This window comes from Rhizophagus irregularis, chromosome 24, assembly GCF_026210795.1.
Source record: "Rhizophagus irregularis chromosome 24, complete sequence".
Lineage (NCBI taxonomy): Eukaryota > Fungi > Glomeromycota > Glomeromycetes > Glomerales > Glomeraceae > Rhizophagus > Rhizophagus irregularis.
This window is the reverse complement of record NC_089452.1, coordinates 2,362,347-2,381,973: the sequence shown is the minus strand read 5'-3', so window position 1 is coordinate 2,381,973 and position 19,627 is coordinate 2,362,347. Positions and strand designations below refer to the sequence as shown.

The following is a 19,627-nucleotide window of genomic DNA, read 5'->3' as shown; positions in this document are numbered from 1 at the left end:
GGATATAATATTTCTTGTATATCAAAATCAGTTGTTCAAGAAGAAGGTGTTCTTAATCAACAAAATGTTTCCATTATGGCGTATATGGATGATACTCAATGGATTACTGATGAAAAATCAAAATTGGAAAAGATGTTATACATCGCTGATACATTTTATCGTCTTAACGATATTCAAATCAACAAAGAAAAGTCTGAGCTTATGATGAGGACTACAACTGAGAAGCGTAAATATTCTCATAATTATAATGACAAAATTTTAATCAAGTTTAGTCGTGAAGAAATTAATATTAAAGCCAAACATCCACACGAACCTATGCGTATCCTGGGAGTATATTTCAATATAGAACATGATGGAAATTATTTGATGTTCAAAATCAAGAATGAAATAGACCATTTAGTTAATCTTATGTATAAAAAGAAGATTACTGATAAACATATTTTATATATATTTAATAGAATTATCGTTCCTCGAGTTGAATACTGGTCACAAGTTATGGCTTTATCGAAAACACAAACAGAATCTTTAATTATTCCTTTTAGAAGGATGTTTAAAAACAAATTAAAATTCGCTCGTTCTGCGCCTAACGCTATACTCGATAATCCTTATATATATGGATATAGAGATTTTTACGACAATCAACTTCAAGCCAAAATTACTGATTTTTGTATTCAACTTAACGATAATGGTCTATTGGGAAAAATTACTGAAATTCGTTTAAAATCCTTACAGGATCAATTATGGACATCGCGCCCATTGATAGAAAAACTTCCTTATAATCGTGTTCCGCATACACGAAAAAATAATTATATTCTTAATATGCTTTTATTATGCTATGATAATAATATTTCGTTAGAATATTTAGATGATAATATTTTTCCATCAATTAAAGGAGGTAAAATTCCTTTAGAAGACGTGGTAGATAATGCATATTATTCTAAACATAGGAAGAGACTTCGTGAAAAGAATATCTTATTTTTAGATCAAATTATTTCAGGTGATAAATTTCGTTTATTGTTATGGAAAGAAATACTTATTAAGGCTTATATTCCTATTTTTTCACAATGGAAAGAAACTAAATGGTATTCAGATATTAGAAATTTAATTACTTCAGATGGTGTTCATTTGAATCATAATATAACACAATTATTTGGCGCTCGTGTTGATAATGTGGAAGAGACTCGATCATATGATATTACTAAAAAAAATAGATCTTTAGTTGCATGTTATAATTCACAATTTAACTCTGTAGTCATTGGAAAGATTCAAGGAATAGATGAAACAAAATGACCTGTTATTAAACATTTTCATATTGATATGTCTCGATGTACCGATACACATACTTATATATATCAATGTATGGAATATGGATGTGCTGCTAATGCATCATTATCAACTCGATCACCTTGTACGTTTTCTGCTGACTGGGAATGTTTAGTACCATTATTAACAGATTCTCAATTTGCGCCTAGTCAACTTACAAACTTAATAGAATTTAATATTTTTGACATTTTTGATTTTGCAAAAAAGAAATATGATATTATAAATCAAGCGTTAACACAAAATCACGTGATTTCTCATTCTTCACAATTACAAGATAATATAATTTTAGATTTATTAGAGTCTTCAATTTCAAGAAATGACTTGTTAACTATACAACGAACATTAGCTCCTTTTGACAATAACAATTATTATATTTTTGAATTTTACACTGATGGATCTTTAATCGAATTAGGTACTGAGCAGTGTAGCATCAGTTGCACCTTCGCTCAGATTAGTGATTTGTTTGATATACCTCATGTCGAATTTTATTCTACTATTGATAAATGGCCTTCTGCATATAGAGGAGAATTGTTAGCTGTTCTTTTAGCATTAAGCGTTGTTCCAAAAAATAGTAAAGTTAGAATTAACACAGACTCGCTTAATGTGATTACTCAATTTGAAAAATTGAAGAAGTCAAGATTTTCTCAAACCTCACGTGAATATTTTAAGGCTAATAATAATTTCTTATGGGCTATTTTATGTAGAATCATATTAACATTGAACTTGCATGTGGAAATGTTTAAGGTTGTTGCTCATGGTGATGATATGGGTAATAATTATGTAGATAATTTGGCGAAAATTGCACATACTGATCAAGATCGCTATATAGTTTTACGACAGAATGCTTGTATGATGAAAGTTCTTCCTTGTTGGAATGGGATTATTATTGAGAATAAGCTGCGCTCATTTTTGAAAAATATATGCAACTACAAAGGATTGGAAAAATTTATTAATTTAAACAGAAATTCTAAATATCGCACGTTAGAAGTTGACTGGACATCCACATTTAGTTGTTTAAATTGTGATATAAATAACAATGAAACTTCTGTTTCTTCTTCTAAAACGAAAGCTCAAAAACCCTATAAAAAATATGTATACAGTTTTTACACTGTATATACGTATTTTTGATACAGTTCGCATTTTTACATACGGCATATCAGTATAATGTATACTGTTTGCAAAATGTGTTTAGTAAAAAATACAATAAAGTATACGGTAAACATACTGTGTGATACAGTATATTAAATTCATACGTCTATAACGTATACCATTTCTACTGTATATCAGTATTTTGTATACGGTTCACAAAAATATTGTAAATGAAGGATACGGTATACGTATTATTCTACAGTATATTAAAATTCATACGTTTATAACGTATTTTCTACAGATATACACAGGTCAAATAAATAAAAATCAGATTTTTGCCCTTTTTAATATAGCTATCTGATTTTTTGGCAATTTTAATATAATATTTCCGATTTTAATAAATATTTTTGATTTTAATATAATATTTCTGATTTTTAACATGAAATTGCCGATTTTTGGCTATTTGTAGTAGGATTTTTCGATTTTAATATAAAATTTCTAATTTTAATATATAACATGTGATTATGTATTACGGTTTAATATTTATTTATTAACTTAGATTTTTTTTTTATTTCAGTTATAATTATTTTTTTGCCTCAAAAACTTTACTAAAATACTTTTTAAATACTTTATAAAATAGAATTAAAATATTTTTTTTCTTAAATATAAACACATTTAAATTAAATAACTCATAATTTAAAATATAAACAAATATTATATTTTTTTTACACATATTTCAAAGTATGGTTTGAGCATTTTGGTTAAAGTAAATCTTATTCTTTTAATTAAAAGTAGTTCAGTAAGTTTAAAACTGTTAAGATATTAATCTTCATAAAAGTACAGTTAATATTTTTGGAATTATTTACATTTTTTATATAATACAGTAGTATTAAGTTACAAATTTTTTTACCTTCAGAACGTATTTTGAGATCTTTATCCAAAGTAAATCAACTTCTTATATTAATTGTAAGTTGTTTAGCATGTCAAAATCTACTTGAATATTAATTTTCACGAAGGTACAGTTAATACTTGATGAGTTATTCACGATTTTCACAACGGTACTCATTCACGAATTTTATTTTTTTCCGGTTTGTCACTTCAGAGCGTATTTTGAGCACTTTATCCAAAGTAAACTAATTTTTTATATTAATAGAATGTTGTTCAGCATGTCAAAATCTACTTGAATATTAATTTTCACGAAGGTACAGTTAATACTTGATGAGTTATTCACGATTTTCACAATAGTACTCATTCACGAATTTTATTTTTTTCCGTTTTGTCACTTCAGAGCGTATTTTGAGCACTTTAGCCAAAGTAAATCGACTTCTTATATTAATTGAAAGTTGTTCATCATGTCAAAATCTACTTGGATATTAATTTTTACGAAGGTACAGTTAATACTTGATGAGTTATTCACGATTTTCACAACGGTACTCATTCACGAGTTTTATTTTTTTCCATTTTGTCACTTCAGAGCGTATTTTGAGCACTTTAGCCAAAGCAAATCGACTTCATTTATTAATTGAAAATTGTTCAGCAGCTTAGAATCTACTTGAATATTTATTTTAATGAAGGTACAGTTAATATTTGTGGAATTATTAATTTTTATAATTGTGCATATTACATTGAATTACAAGTAAATTTATATTCTTAAATGTATTTTGTTTAAAATTTAATTATTTAAGATTAGTTTTTTATTTAATATTGCTTAATAAAATATTTTTTAAAATTTAATTCAATATTACAATATAATTTTTTATAAAAATATATATTTCATAATGTACAGTATATACAATTTTTTTGTATAGTGAAAAAACTGAAAAATGTAGTTAAGAATTGGTAATACGGCTGTAAAAAGTCATAAATCAGACAAATATAGCTAAAATCAGCAATCCGATTTGAATATGCAATTTAAAAATTGGCATATCCAATTTTTGTCAATTCGTACTAAAAAATCAGCTACAATAAGTTACAAATCGGACAAATATAGCCAAAAATTGGCTATCTGATTTTTTTGCCAGTTTTTATTTATTTGACGTAAGTTTTTCTACACTTTAAAGCATCAAACAATACTAGTATCCACTAATATATACTACCCAAAAACTCACTGATGTAAAATCACAATTATTAAAAATTCGCAAGAATTTTTGTTAATACTGTTTAATTTTTAAGTTCAAAGTCTGATTGATAATACTAAATTCAAAACTCAATTATAAATCATTTTTATAAATTAGTATTAAGATTTTAATTTAAAAATTAAGCAGTATCAAGGAAAATTCTTGCGAATTTTTTTTAATACTGCTTAATTCTAATTTAACTAATTTAGTATTAAAGCTTTAATTTAAAAATTAAGCAGTATCAAGGAAAATTCTTGCGAATTTTTCTTAATACTGCTTAATTCTAATTTAACTAATTTAGTATTAAGGCTTTAATTTAAAAATTAAGCAGTATCAAGGAAAATTCTTGCGAATTTTTCTTAATACTGCTTAATTCTAATTTAACTAATTTAGTAGTATTAAGGCTTTAGTTTAAAAATTAAGCAGTATCAAGGAAAATTCTTGCGAATTTTTCTTAATACTGCTTATATTCGCCAATTTGTGGAATTAGCCAAAATTAAGATTTTCATAAAGATTTGCACATTTTAACAAGAATTATGTTTCACAAGCTTAAATTATATGTGTTACATAATCAGATGATCTAAATCTATCAAAAAATAAAAAAAAATTTTTTAATGTTTATTCAAAAATAACAATGGCAACTACTTTCTTTTTTAATCACTTTTCAATCACTTTTCAATCACTTTTCAATCAGATTTTTGTTAGGTGACTTAGAAAAGTTTATAGGCATATATAGCAGGTTTTTTTTAATTAATAATTAAGAAAACAAATATTAATAATTTATATTAATAAGAAAAATCTTTTTTCATTTATTTTTAACCTTAGTTCCTTCTTTTTTTTAGTAAAAATATACAAAATAAAAATGTGAGTTATGCTTTAGAGTTTTTGAGATGTTTTTTTTTGTTTTTTACTATACTGATTTTATTCTACTTGTTAATTACTTTTTAAAATTGATTTTATTAATTTATTCAATTTAAAACAGAAATAGCAAATAAAACCTTATTAAGTAAAGTAAAAAGAGCTCAATAATACCTGTAAAGATCATCTTTTGGTAAGAATTATAATTTTAAAAATTTTTGTATCAGAGTTTTATTCAATTAACAAAATCGTTAATATATCAGCGTAAATACATGCTAAACACATATATTTATATTCATATGAAAGGCCAGAACCTAAACTACCTGAACGAAAAAAGATCATTTAAATTGAATTACTAGATGTGAAGATATTAACGATCAAAGTCAAAAGTTAAAAACAAATACATTGAACGTAATTATTCAGCAACTTGTGATTTAATTCATGCGATATTTGGTTTATAGATAGCTCTTGATTACCTCTTTCTAATGAATATAAATTCATTCATCTAGCACAGATACACATTAAGTTATTCAATATTTTGTCATGACAATTATATTTAAATTTTTTAATTTTAATGATATTATTAAAAAAAATCAAAAAATAATATAATCAAATCAATTTTATTTATATCAGCTGGTGTGAATCTATCATTTTCATGTAACTTGTATTTGCATTTGCTTAATAAAGTTAGTTTTTTGAATATAAAAACTTAATTCCATAAATCAGCCCATATGTTAAGGGGAGTTACACATATCACGTAATATTCATTTTATTATAAACCTTACCCCCCCCCCCCTGTTAGATTTCATAACCAATCAAATTATAATATTTATAAATCATATGATTTAAATAAGTGTAACGTAAAATTTTAACTACCCCCTCCCCCCCTATAATAATTACATAATATGTGTAAGCTCCCTAATTCTAATTTAACTATTAAGCAGTATTAAGGAAAATTCTTGCAAATTTTTCTTAATACTGCTTAATTCTAATTTAACTAATTTAATATTAAGGCTTTAATTTAAAAATTAAGCAGTATCAAAGAAAATTCTTACAAATTTTTCTTAATTCTAATTTAACTAATTTAGTATTAAGGCTTTAATTTAAAAATTAAGCAGTATTAAAAAAAAGAACTTTTAAATTACTAATTGAACTTTAAAAACAATCTGTATGATTTAAATTTTAAAAAAATACTTCTGCTTTTTAATTTTCGCATTTCTATATTTAACCAATTAAAATTCAGCTGATCGCTGATCACATGCATTAATAACACGTTATTGTTTATTTTTTGTTTATTTTTTCAAAAATATTCTTTTCTCTTCTTTTTTTTTAGAAAAAAAAAGACAATAAAAATGAATACCAAAACTATTTTAACATATAATAATAAAAAACTTATTTTGATAATATACAATATATATATTTGTACTAAACTACTAATTATACAAAAAGTGATACGCACGTATATCAATTAACAATTACTTTCGCTAATATCTCTCTGGAATTGTAATGGTGAATTTTAACAATATTAATTAAACAACTATATGTACACCTTTTTATGTTTTTATTTTTATATTAATATTATATGTTAACATATATTAATTATATTTTTTTTTACTTTTATGTATTTTATTTAATTTTTTTAATATATTACTAACATTACTACTATCATTTTATTACTTTTTTATATCTAACTAATATATTAATAATATTACTAACTTTTTATTATTTCTTTTTTATATTTAAAATAATGATAATATTACTAATTAAGTTTCTTTTTTTTTACTAACCTTTTATTATTCCTTTTTTATATTTAAAATAATAATAATATTACTAATTAAATTTCTTTTTTTTTTGTTTATATTTTGCTAATATTATTTTTTTTACAAATAGTATATTATTTTATACTAGTTTTTTATTTATATTATTTATAAAAAATATTTGTATATTTAATATTATTTAATAAAAATTTTATTGATTATAAATGCATTTTAAATTCTGTTTGCAAATATAAAATATACGATTTAATTGAATAATATATACTATTTATCAGTACAAAATATGCAGTTTAAACTGGAAAAAAGTACTGTTTATCAGTATAAAATATACGGTTTATCCTGGAAAAGTATACTGTTCGCAATATAAAATATAAAACAATATACTGTTTATAAGTATAAAACATACGGTTTTTCTACTGTTTACAAGTATAAAACATACGGGTAAAACTGGAAAAATATACTGTACGCAAACCGTATATATGATACGGTGTGCAGAATACCAAATATATACAGTATGTGAAAATACTGTAATCATACGGTAATAATACTATAAATATACTGTTCGCAAAATACGAAAATACAGTATACTAACCGTATATATATTTTTTATAGGGAAAGTTCACTTGTTAATTGAAGAAATTCCCACTATTGAACAGATGAAGAAATCATTACTTGATTTATATGACGGGTGGATGTGCCCTATATGTGGTCTACATGACGAAACTTTTAATCACATATGGACGTGTAGTGGTCATTATGATATTATTAATAATATTAGAGATAAAACAATTAATCATCTTTTGACTTGGATATTAGAATATAATGATAATATACAAGATTTCAATGCTTTCATGGCGCTTGATATATGGGATATATCTTATGATCCTAACGTATTTACTTTCATCGATCTTATTAAAGGAATTATACCTATGTCACTTTCAGAATTGTTGAATTCTTGGACTACAAAGAAAAATGTTGTTGATGTTTTAATTCAAATGAGGCAGTTTATTTTTGATGAGATATTTGAACAAGTTTGGATTCCAAGGTGTTCACATTTGAAGGAATTTGAACGTTCCATGGGGTTAACAAAAAAGAAAAAATTAGAATTCAAAAGCGTTCGTTCATTACCTAATAATAATTTTAGTAATAATCATATTATTTATTATGATTCTTTAGATAGTGTTAGGAATTACATTTATTTTGGTAAAAATATAATAGAGTTTTATACTAATCTTACTTCGTAGCGCCATCGTAGATTTTAGTAGTCTGATTTATATAATTTTATAGGGTCAATTTTACTTTCTTCTGCAGGGCGGGCTTCAACTTACCAAGTTTCGGCTAGTGTATGGGAGGTAGTGGGTTAATTAAAGAAATGGTTTTTAGGTGTAGTTGGTTATATCTTTAATAGTTTTGTATTTAATTACCCCACCGTCGAAGTAGATTCTTCTGATAGTTTAGTTCATTTTTTTATTTTACTTCTTCATTTTTGATATGTTTATAAAATTTGTATTCGCTATCTATTACTGTTAAATAAAAATAAAAATAAAAATGAATGATAATCATTTCATTGGTGCCTAAGATGAAATGATTAACCAGTTACTGCAATTTTGTAATAATTGATCTACATTCTGATTTGTTTGTCATATACGCAATGATGCAATGCTTGTACTTGTGATCACCGTTTTTGCACATAATGTATTTTACATAAATATTGTTACCATATTTATTTATACTAATAATAAAGGCGCTCAATAATAAAAAAAAAAAGAAAAAAAGATATTTACTTTATCTTTTCCAATTAGGGAGAATTTTGATATAGCAATGGACCAACGTATTAAAGGTATATCAAACAAGCTGAAATATTAAGTTTTTATTTATAAACAATTCATGTTTAATATTTTATATAATTCAACTAATTATATTCTTAATTTAAATAACTAGATTGTAAGTAATATATATATAATTACAATAATTACTTTTATATCTAACTAATTAATAATTAATAATACTACAGGGTGTAAGTTATATGATATCTATATTTATATTATTTGTACAATTAAATCCAACTAATTTCTTTATTTGTTTGAAAAATTATTTCATAGATAGTAAGTTATTTATTTAATTCTATTATTACTTATTGTTATAATATTTACATATAATTTAAACTATCTAATTTCTTTATTTATTCAATAGTTGGTAAGTTATTTATTTAATTCTATTATTACTTATTGTTATAATATTTACATATAATTTAAACTATCTAATTTCTTTATTTAGGGCGTAAGTTATTTATTTAATTCTATTATTACTTATTGTTATAATATTTACATATAATTTAAACTATCTAATTTTTTTATTTGAAAAATTATTAAGCGGGTAAGTTATTTATTTAATTCTATTATTACTTATTGTTATAATATTTACATATAATTTAAACTATCTAATTTCTTTATTTAGGGCGTAAGTTATTTATTTAATTCTATTATTACTTATTGTTATAATATTTACATATAATTTAAACTATCTAATTTCTTTATTTAGGGTGTAAGTTATTTATTTAATTCTATTATTACTTATTGTTATAATATTTACATATAATTTAAACTATCTAATTTTTTTATTTGAAAAATTATTAAGCGGGTAAGTTATTTATTTAATTCTATTATTACTTATTGTTATAATATTTACATATAATTTAAACTATCTAATTTCTTTATTTAGGGCGTAAGTTATTTATTTAATTCTATTATTACTTATTGCTATAATATTTACATATAATTTAAACTATCTAATTTCTTTATTTAGGGTGTAAGTTATTTATTTAATTCTATTATTACTTATTGTTATAATATTTACATATAATTTAAACTATCTAATTTCTTTATTTATTTAATAGATCGTAAGTTATAAGTTATTTATTTAATTCTATTATTACTTATTGCTATAATATTTACATATAATTTAAACTATCTAATTTCTTTATTTAGGGTGTAAGTTATTTATTTAATTCTATTATTACTTATTGTTATAATATTTACATATAATTTAAACTATCTAATTTCTTTATTTATTCAATAGTTGGTAAGTTATTTATTTAATTCTATTATTACTTATTGTTATAATATTTACATATAATTTAAACTATCTAATTTCTTTATTTAGGGTGTAAGTTATTTATTTAATTCTATTATTACTTATTGTTATAATATTTACATATAATTTAAACTATCTAATTTCTTAATTTATTTAATAGTTGGTAAGTTATTTATTTAATTCTATTATTACTTATTGTTATAATATTTACATATAATTTAAACTATCTAATTTCTTTATTTAGGGTGTAAGTTATTTATTTAGTTCTATTATTACTTATTGTTATAATATTTACATATAATTTAAACTATCTAATTTCTTTATTTATTCAATAGTTGGTAAGTTATTTATTTAATTCTATTATTACTTATTGTTATAATATTTACATATAATTTAAACTATCTAATTTCTTTATTTAGGGTGTAAGTTATTTATTTAATTCTATTATTACTTATTGTTATAATATTTACATATAATTTAAACTATCTAATTTCTTAATTTATTTAATAGTTGGTAAGTTATTTATTTAATTCTATTATTACTTATTGTTATAATATTTACATATAATTTAAACTATCTAATTTCTTTATTTATTCAATAGTTGGTAAGTTATTTATTTAATTCTATTATTACTTATTGTTATAATATTTACATATAATTTAAACTATCTAATTTCTTTATTTAGGGTGTAAGTTATTTATTTAATTCTATTATTACTTATTGCTATAATATTTACATATAATTTAAACTATCTAATTTCTTTAATAGATTGTAAGTTATTTATTTAATTCTATTATTACTTATTGTTATAATATTTACATATAATTTAAACTATCTAATTTTTTTATTTGAAAAATTATTAAGCGGGTAAGTTATTTATTTAATTCTATTATTACTTATTGTTATAATATTTACATATAATTTAAACTATCTAATTTCTTTATTTAGGGCGTAAGTTATTTATTTAATTCTATTATTACTTATTGCTATAATATTTACATATAATTTAAACTATCTAATTTTTTTATTTAAAAAATTATTTATGATCTAGCTTGTAAGTATCTCTATTGTTATATATTTTATATAATATTTATTTTTTAATTTAATTCTTTCATTTAAAATATCTGTTACTTTAGTTGGTAAGTTGTAAATTATAGATTATTATATGTATTTATCCAAAAGCTAAGACTTATATTACATTAAATTCCTATTTAAATTTTAGAGTAAGTAATAATTTATTTTAATGTAAAAAATAATACAATCTATAATATAATTTTAATTATTTAAATTTATAGATTTGGGAAAAGTGGAAATGAAATTATGGATGATTTTATTCTTAAAAATAGATTAAGATGGATTCCTTATAACAAATTTAAAAATGTTGAATATTTTAATGAAGGAGGATTTGGTACTATATACAGAGCTATTTGGTTAAAGAATAATGGAGATAAAGAAGATGAAGAGGTTGAAGAAAATGAAGAGGATGAGGATGATGAGGATGATGAAGAAGGTGAAGTAGTAATTCTTAAATGTCCCAAGAATTTAAATGAAAATTTAAATGAATTTTTAGAAGAAGTATGATAGTATATTATTTTCTATTTTAATTTAAATTAAAATTTATTTATATTAATAATAATTATTATTTTTATAGTGGGAATATCATGCAAGTGTTTTAGCTTCAAGTGATATTATAGAATTTTATGGATTCACAAAAAATCCAAATACTTCAAAATATATGGTAGTAATGGATTATGCAAATAAAGGTAATTTAAGAGAAAATTTAACAACAATAGTCGAAAATAATTGGAAAAAAAAATTATATATGTTGTATGAAATTATTTCTGGACTTAGTAATATACATGAAAAAAATCTTATTCATTGTGATTTTCATGATGGTAATATTTTAAATCATAATAATAAGAATGAGGATAAAATCTATATTAGTGATTTAGGATTATGTCAACCTGTAAAATCGTTTTTGAAAAAGCATGATATTTATGGTGTTATATCATTTATGGCTCCTGAAGTTTTAAGAGGCAAATCTTATACTCCAGCTAGTGATATGTATAGTTTTTCTATGATTATGTGGGAACTTACATCCGGGGTATCACCATTTAATGATAGAGCACATGATCTTCAACTTAGTTTAAGTATTTGTAAAGGTGAACGTCCTGAAATTATTGAAAATACTCCACAATGCTATGTAAATTTAATGAAAAAATGTTGGAATGAAGATCCATTAAACAGGCCATCTGCATCAGAAGTGAAAGTTGTTATTGAGAATTGGATTTACTATCCTGGTAGTAATAAATTCAGTGAAGAATTAAAAAGCAACATTATGGAATTTATAAATGCACCAATTGGGCATAACAATCTTGCTACTAAATCTCATCCTAAAGCATATTTTACAAGTCGCTTACTTGATTTTACTAGTAAAGATTTAAATGAAATTCTTAAAAGTGAAAATTCACAAGCATATCGTGCAAGTCATTCAGATTTGAATGATTGTGTGATTAATGATTTGAGGTCATTAGGTATATACTTTAATATATAAAAATTAATCTTGCAAATTATTTATATGAAATTAATTAATTCATTTAATTATTAAAACAGATAAGAAAACTAGTAAAAAGTTGAATGAAAGTCTTGAAAGTGAAGATTCACAAGTTACTAGTGTATAAGCAAATGAAGTGCTAGTAAGTGAAGATATGAGTGATTATATAATTAAGGATTTGGGGTCATTGGGTATGTACTATGATATATAAAAGGAATTAATCTTGCAAATTATTTGTGAAATTAATTTTATTTAATATTTAATTATTTAGATATTAAAACAAATGAAAATTAACTAATCATTGTTTGTTCTTAAAAAAAATTTATAGTTTTTTTTAAGTGATATGTGATATTATGCATTCAAAAGAAATTGTTCTTTATATTATTCTTTTAGATTTATTTAAACACTAAGGCTAGAGTAGTAAAATATTTTACAAATTTCTTAGTTTGTAATTTAAATAATTCCTTTTTTTTTTTAGCTTTTCACTTTTTTTATTATACTTAGAATTATTTAAACACTAAGACTAGAGTAGTAAATATTTTACAAGTTTCTTAGTTTGTAATTTAAATAAATCTTTTTTTTTATAATTTTTCTAATTATGAGATATAAATTGTCAAAATAATAAATATAAGACTATTATTATTTGGCGACCCTGTCACTATTGCGACCCACCGCATATTATGTGATTATTAATTTTTCTGATACTTTATTTTTTCAATATTTACTTTTTTAATTAGCATTCTTAATACTTTTTTTTTTACGTGTAAAAAATTGAATAAATAAATAAATGAGCAAACAATAAACGAATAATAAATGTATGAATAAAGGCATGACTATAACAAACAAAACTATTAAAATATAAATGACCACAATTTGTATACATTTTATTGAAAATTTAACGTGTATATACTATAATTGATGCTCATATATTGTATGAAATAACATATGGCTCATTTCACTAAGTAATGATTAGGTGATGAAATTGAGGGATAATCAGGAAATATCTTACTAATATCACGTGATTCAATCGTTTTAGCTAAGAATATCATGTGAAATAAAAAAATTTGTCTAGTTTTCTAAACAATACAAGCATTTTTATTCATTATCAAGGAAAAAAAAAAATCAAAATTAATTTGATGTTTATACTTCGGGAGAAAATTTCTTGGCATAATTTTTCAGTATAATTTTTCAGTTATGAATCAATTTTCTTGATATACAGAAGCGGGTTTTTCTTGTAAATTTTATTTCATCAAATTTTTTAACTTATTATTAAAGTTTATACAAAAATGCATTCACAAAAGAAATGTGGAATGAACAGTTATCATTTAACTAGAAATCTAGAATGCATGTCTCACTTTAATTGTTGTTTAACAAAATTTAAAAAACAGAAATTTATGGAAATTCAGGAAAGTGTTCATTCATGATATTGTAATTCGAGATATTGGGATTCAGAATATTGGCGGGAAATTGAATTCAAAAGATTTGGGAAATAAGAATTCGGGAAACTGGATGTTTCAGGAAAATGTCCAGTTCGATGTGACCCGTACAACTGTAATAAGTAATAATGAGACTAATGAAATACAACTAATATGTAAGTACATATAGTATTATTTGTAGAGCTCCGAATGGGTCAGGTCAGGTCAGGTTAATTGATAAACCTGACCTGAAATTTTTTTTCAGGTCAGGTCAGGTCAGGTTATATCAGGTTGTCCGTTTGACCTGACCTGACCTGAAACCTGAAAAATTTCAGGACTATTTTTATTAAAGTATTGAAAAAAAATGGTACAAAACTTTTTTTTTAATATAATATTATGAAAAAAAACGTTTTTGCAACGTTTTTTATTAAAATATTGAAAAAAAAATATTGCAAAACGTTTTTATAACATTATGAAAAAAATGTTTTCGCAACGTTATTATTGAAATATCAAAAAAAAAAAACGTTACGAAACATTTTTTTAATATAATATTATGAAAAAACGTTTTCGCAATGTTTTTTCTCGAAATATTGCGATTCAACATTTTTATATTAAAATCATATAAAAAAGTGAATCCCAATACTGCAATTCACTTTTTTATATAGATTTTATATAAAAAAAGTGAGTTGCGGTATTGCGATTCACTTTTTTATATTGATTTTATATAATAAAAGTGAGTTGCGGTATTGCGATTCACTTTTTTATATAGATTCTATATAATAAAAGTGAGTCGCGGTATTGCGATTCACTTTTTTATATAGATTCTATATAATAAAAGTGAGTCGCGGTATTGCGATTCACTTTTTTATATAGATTCTATATAATAAAAGTGAGTCGCGGTATTGCAATTCACTTTTTTTATATAGAATTAATATAAAAAAGTGAATCGCAATATCGCAACTCACTTTTATTATATAAAATCAATATAAAAAAGTGAATCGCAATACCGCAACTCACTTTTTTTATATAGAATCTATATAAAAAAGTGAATCGCAATACCGCAACTCACTTTTTTTATATAGAATCTATATAAAAAAGTGAATCGCAATACTGCAACTCACTTTTATTATATAAAATCAATATAAACTCACTTTTATTATATAGTAGAATCAATAGTTTCAGGTCAACAGGTCAATCAGGTCAGGTCAATCTTCATACCTGACCTGAATTTTTTTTAAAAATCTCAAACCTGACCTGAATTTCAGGTCAGGTCAGGTCAGGTTACCTGAATTTGGCTGACCTGTTCGGAGCTCTAATTATTTGCAACTTGCAATAGTTGTATAATATCATTATATAGTAAATTATTTTGGTTATTCTTCGTTTAAAATAATAATAAAGAAGGCTGCTGTGCAGAGCTTTGTATAAGTTGGCTAAATGTGTTAAAATGGGCTGCAGCTGCCAAAGTTGAAGTGCTATTGATTGGTAATTCTTCTTTAGCTTGTGTTACGAACTTGATATATGTATATGCAAATGTAGACATTAGTTCGTCTTTTAATCCACCTTGAACGAACATCCAGAACACGCCATCTTTGCTGACATAAACTTCAACCTGATGCAGATAGAACTTCCCAGTAGTGAGCTGTTCAAAAATACCATCAAAAGTTTTTGAGTTAATAACAACTTTCATTATTCTTGAACTTATCAAAATTTTTTGTGTTTCTTCTACAATAATCTACATGTACTACAAATTGTGGCATTTTCTTATTGAATTTGAAAATAAAAGGTCATGAACTCGAAAATTTATAAGGGAAGTAGATCTAAAAATATCCAAAAAATATTTCATGTAAAAGGTCATTATTAGGTGGTATTTATGTAATGGTTATTTTAATTTACATAATATAGATGGTAGGTATTATTCTTCGTTTACATAATAGGCAAACAATAACATTTTTAATAAAAAGACTCATTATCCAAATAGTGGTTATCACATGACTTCATAATACTAAATGATGTTAAACTACCCTGTTCGGATTAAATAGGAGGTGAGAAAAAAAAAAACTCTTCCCCCTTTCCGTCAGATTTCATAGAAATCTGCAGTATACACAAATTTTTTAAAAAAATAAACTTTTAACCCTTTACGTTGGTATAGAAGGAGTGAGGACCACTTGGTGGCCTTGACAGAAAGTACTCCTTATTCACCCTGTTGCTTTTGGAAAGAGTTTTTTCACTATAGTATACCAAAATTTTTGAAGTTATGTCATCTTTAAAGTCTTTAAACATTTTACCTTCCCTTGAGAAAAAATATCCCCTTGACGTTTCTTTTTCCAAATTTCACATGACTCGTCCTAATCGAGCTGGTTACAACAAGATTTATGAAATCAGAAGATCAAAAAGTTTCTTTTTTGAGCTTGTTGATCAGACCACAAACACCAATGAAACTTATCTTAAGATCCATACAAATGATTATCACATGAAAACTACCCCGATTAGTTATCCCAACACAAGTAAACTTCCCAATGACAAATACCAGATTAGTGTTATGCTCACGCACTTTTTTTCTTTACAAAGAGTTTTACCCAGACGTATACAACAAAAATTTTTTAATTTTATCTGAGATAAATTAATTGAACGCAAGGTGATCATTATGTCACGTGCTTGTAAAATAGACTCACATAATACTAGCACTAAAACTTTTTTTAATTTCACCTACAAAAGATATCGCTTTCACTTTGGAATTTATACTCCTTGTTCTCATAATCATATAACCCCTGGATTCTCTGACTATACTTCTGCTAAAAGTATTTGTAAAGTACCAGCGCTGTTCTTGATGTCCGACTTTAGAAGAGCTTGCGTCTTACATCAACCAGCATTCTTTAAAAATGATGTGTTTACACATATTAAAAACCCTAAAAAAGAATTAAATATTGACATCACAGACCCTTCAATAACCCCAAAGGTTTATCATGCTAACCTTTTATACACTCACTGGAATACACACAGAACAAAAAGAATTTACTCTCGAAGATCTGGAATTTCTTACGAAAAAACGATTCACGCTCATGATCGTTATTCAATTAATCACCTTAATAATAAACATATATACAGAAAGAGACTTAGTAATTTTTCCTTTCGAAGAAGTCATAACCCTCGTGTGAGCAAGGCTCAAGAGATTCGTTTTGAGTCGTCGGGCTGGATGTGGGAGGTGCAAGCACCACCCACCTCCGGGTTTACGACCCGTCGCAGTACCTATATGACCCCTACGGGGCTCAGGAATCCCAATATATCCGCCACAATCTGGGACAACATCTGAAACAAATATATATACCAAATAACTAGAAAACAATAGAAAAGGAAGCAATAATGGATATAATGAGAGGGTTGTCCCAGATGTGGCAGATGTGGCAGATGTTTCAGAAAAATTATGAGAGGACATCCCCCCAGAAAAAGTTTTATTTTTACCCCCCCAGATCTGCCACATTCAGAACATCTGGAACAAGTCAGGATTCCATCTAATAATCTGTTGGAAGCAGTGAGGTAGCAAACCAGGTAAGTTAGCAGGTAAGCCCCTAGAAGGTCTATAGAGCCAGTAAGACCAACCCCGTCCCGCCCCTGTCAGAAAAAATAAGTAATTGAACAATGGGTATACCATAAGTAACATACAATGATAAACTTACATGCAGCCACTTCTGTTGCCAAAGATCTTGGTCTTGATCTTGTAGACATCTATGGAATCCATAAATGGATCCAAATGCAGGCATCACCCCTCAATGACCTGGACATAGTGAGAGAGATGGTCAGAAACCTCCTGGTTAAAGAATTCGAAAAACATCTCAAAATTAACAGACTCTGGTACAACTGTTGTAAAGCCGAGTTGTGGAAGCGGCATAAAGAAGCCGAGGATGCATATGACAGGGCAGTAAAAAAGAAGGAAAAAGCGGGGATGATTTTGGTCAGTCATTTGAGGAGGAGGGTATTGGAAATCGTGAACTTCATGAGCTTAATTGGAAGGCATATCAAAAGGCTTGTAAAGAGTTATCGGAAGCTAGAAAAGAGCATTGTATGGTAAGGTGGGCTGTTGAGCGGTGTGGATTTCACTAGATATATGTGGATTGAAAAAGGGGAAGGGAAGATTTAGAGCAGTCGTAAAGGTTCGTGGTTTATAGTTTTTTTTTACCCCTAAAAGATAACCAGATATAACCGGAGGACCGCAGAATCGCAGGACCACAGGATTACAGAAGGGTAACCTGGTAGGAGTGCAGATCTTTGGAAAAAATATTCGGCAATTGAAGATTAGGTAACTATAAATTAGTACTCGATTTGATAGAACAAAAAATGACTGCCCAAACTAGCAATCAAGCTCAAGTTATCTCCAAGTTCGGTGAACAGAAGAAGGCTTTTAGTATTAATGAGCTTAAACAGCTCATTAACGCTGCAAAGAATATGAAAGATCTCAATCAAGCTAAAGGTTATCTTTGCAGTTACTTTATCCCCTACTCCAACCCGCATGAAGTCTTCATGTGGCGGTCAGAAATCAAAAACCTCGAGCACATCCCTGATAAAAATATTAATAAACTTATCCGTCCAATTACCAAAGTCTTTTACACACAATCTGAACAGGGTCCTTCACAAAAGGTTGAATTTAATATTAACAAATGGTTTATGATCGAATATAGTACTGTATGTGTAGCTACCTGTGACCCTCAAAAATCCCGTATCTTTAAACTAGGTGGCCAACTTTATCTCAATATCTTTCCAGGATTCCTCCATATCCTGCGTCCGATATCCACTTTTGAATCTACAACCCACCTCGTGGTTAAATTTATCTTCTCTCACATTCAGGATATCTGGTGTTCAGGCGATTGGAATCTTACTGAGTATATCATAAAGTGGTTGGCCGGTGTGACAGCTGGAAGGAAAATGTATTCGATTCTCTACCTGAAATCTGGACAGGGTTGGGGTAAGAGTATTATAACAGATTTCATTCAACGTAGTGTCTTAGGTACTCAACTTGTTTATAAGACCAGCGATCCTCAAACGATTCTTGGAAGTTTCAATGGGCAATTACAAGGTAAGGTTCTTCTCCTCCTTGAGGAAATGCCTACAGAAAAAAGCCAGTGGAATAATCTGTATCGATCATTGAAGGATAAGGTAACAGGCGACATAATGGAAATCCATGAAAAATACAAGATGCCAACACATTACAAAAACTTTATATCCACCATTGTACTCACTAATGAAAATGCTCTCAGAGTGGAGAATGATGATAGGCGCACAGTGTTCTTGGATGTGTCACCATTCCGCAAGGAAGACCTCAACTACTTTAAGAAACTCAGTGACGCTATGAAATACCCAGGCGCCAGTGAGGCATTCTATGCTTACTTGAGAGCCATTGCAGATGCTTAC

The 19,627-nt window shown here is 25.7% G+C and overlaps 3 protein-coding genes across 3 annotated transcripts; 2 read left to right on the top strand and 1 right to left on the bottom strand.

The window, feature by feature from the left end:
- Positions 1 to 11,575: 11,575 nt before the first annotated feature.
- On the top strand, positions 11,576 to 12,936 carry OCT59_016215 (uncharacterized protein; the record flags this gene model as incomplete). Its single annotated transcript, XM_066132323.1, has 4 exons — positions 11,576 to 11,830; positions 11,907 to 12,018; positions 12,490 to 12,789; positions 12,869 to 12,936. The coding sequence occupies 4 exons, from the start codon at positions 11,576 to 11,578 to the stop codon at positions 12,934 to 12,936; spliced, it is 735 nt and encodes a 244-aa protein (XP_066003318.1).
- Positions 12,937 to 15,605: 2,669 nt separating this feature from the next.
- Positions 15,606 to 15,911, bottom strand: OCT59_016214 (uncharacterized protein; the record flags this gene model as incomplete). Its single annotated transcript, XM_066132322.1, has 1 exon — positions 15,606 to 15,911. One exon carries the CDS (start codon positions 15,909 to 15,911, stop codon positions 15,606 to 15,608), a length of 306 nt encoding a protein of 101 aa, XP_066003317.1.
- Positions 15,912 to 17,051: 1,140 nt separating this feature from the next.
- Positions 17,052 to 17,534, top strand: OCT59_016213 (uncharacterized protein; the record flags this gene model as incomplete). The annotated part of the gene is made up of 1 exon (XM_025328981.2): positions 17,052 to 17,534. The coding sequence occupies one exon, from the start codon at positions 17,052 to 17,054 to the stop codon at positions 17,532 to 17,534; it is 483 nt and encodes a 160-aa protein (XP_025164446.2).
- Between the last annotated feature and the right edge of the window lie 2,093 nt (positions 17,535 to 19,627).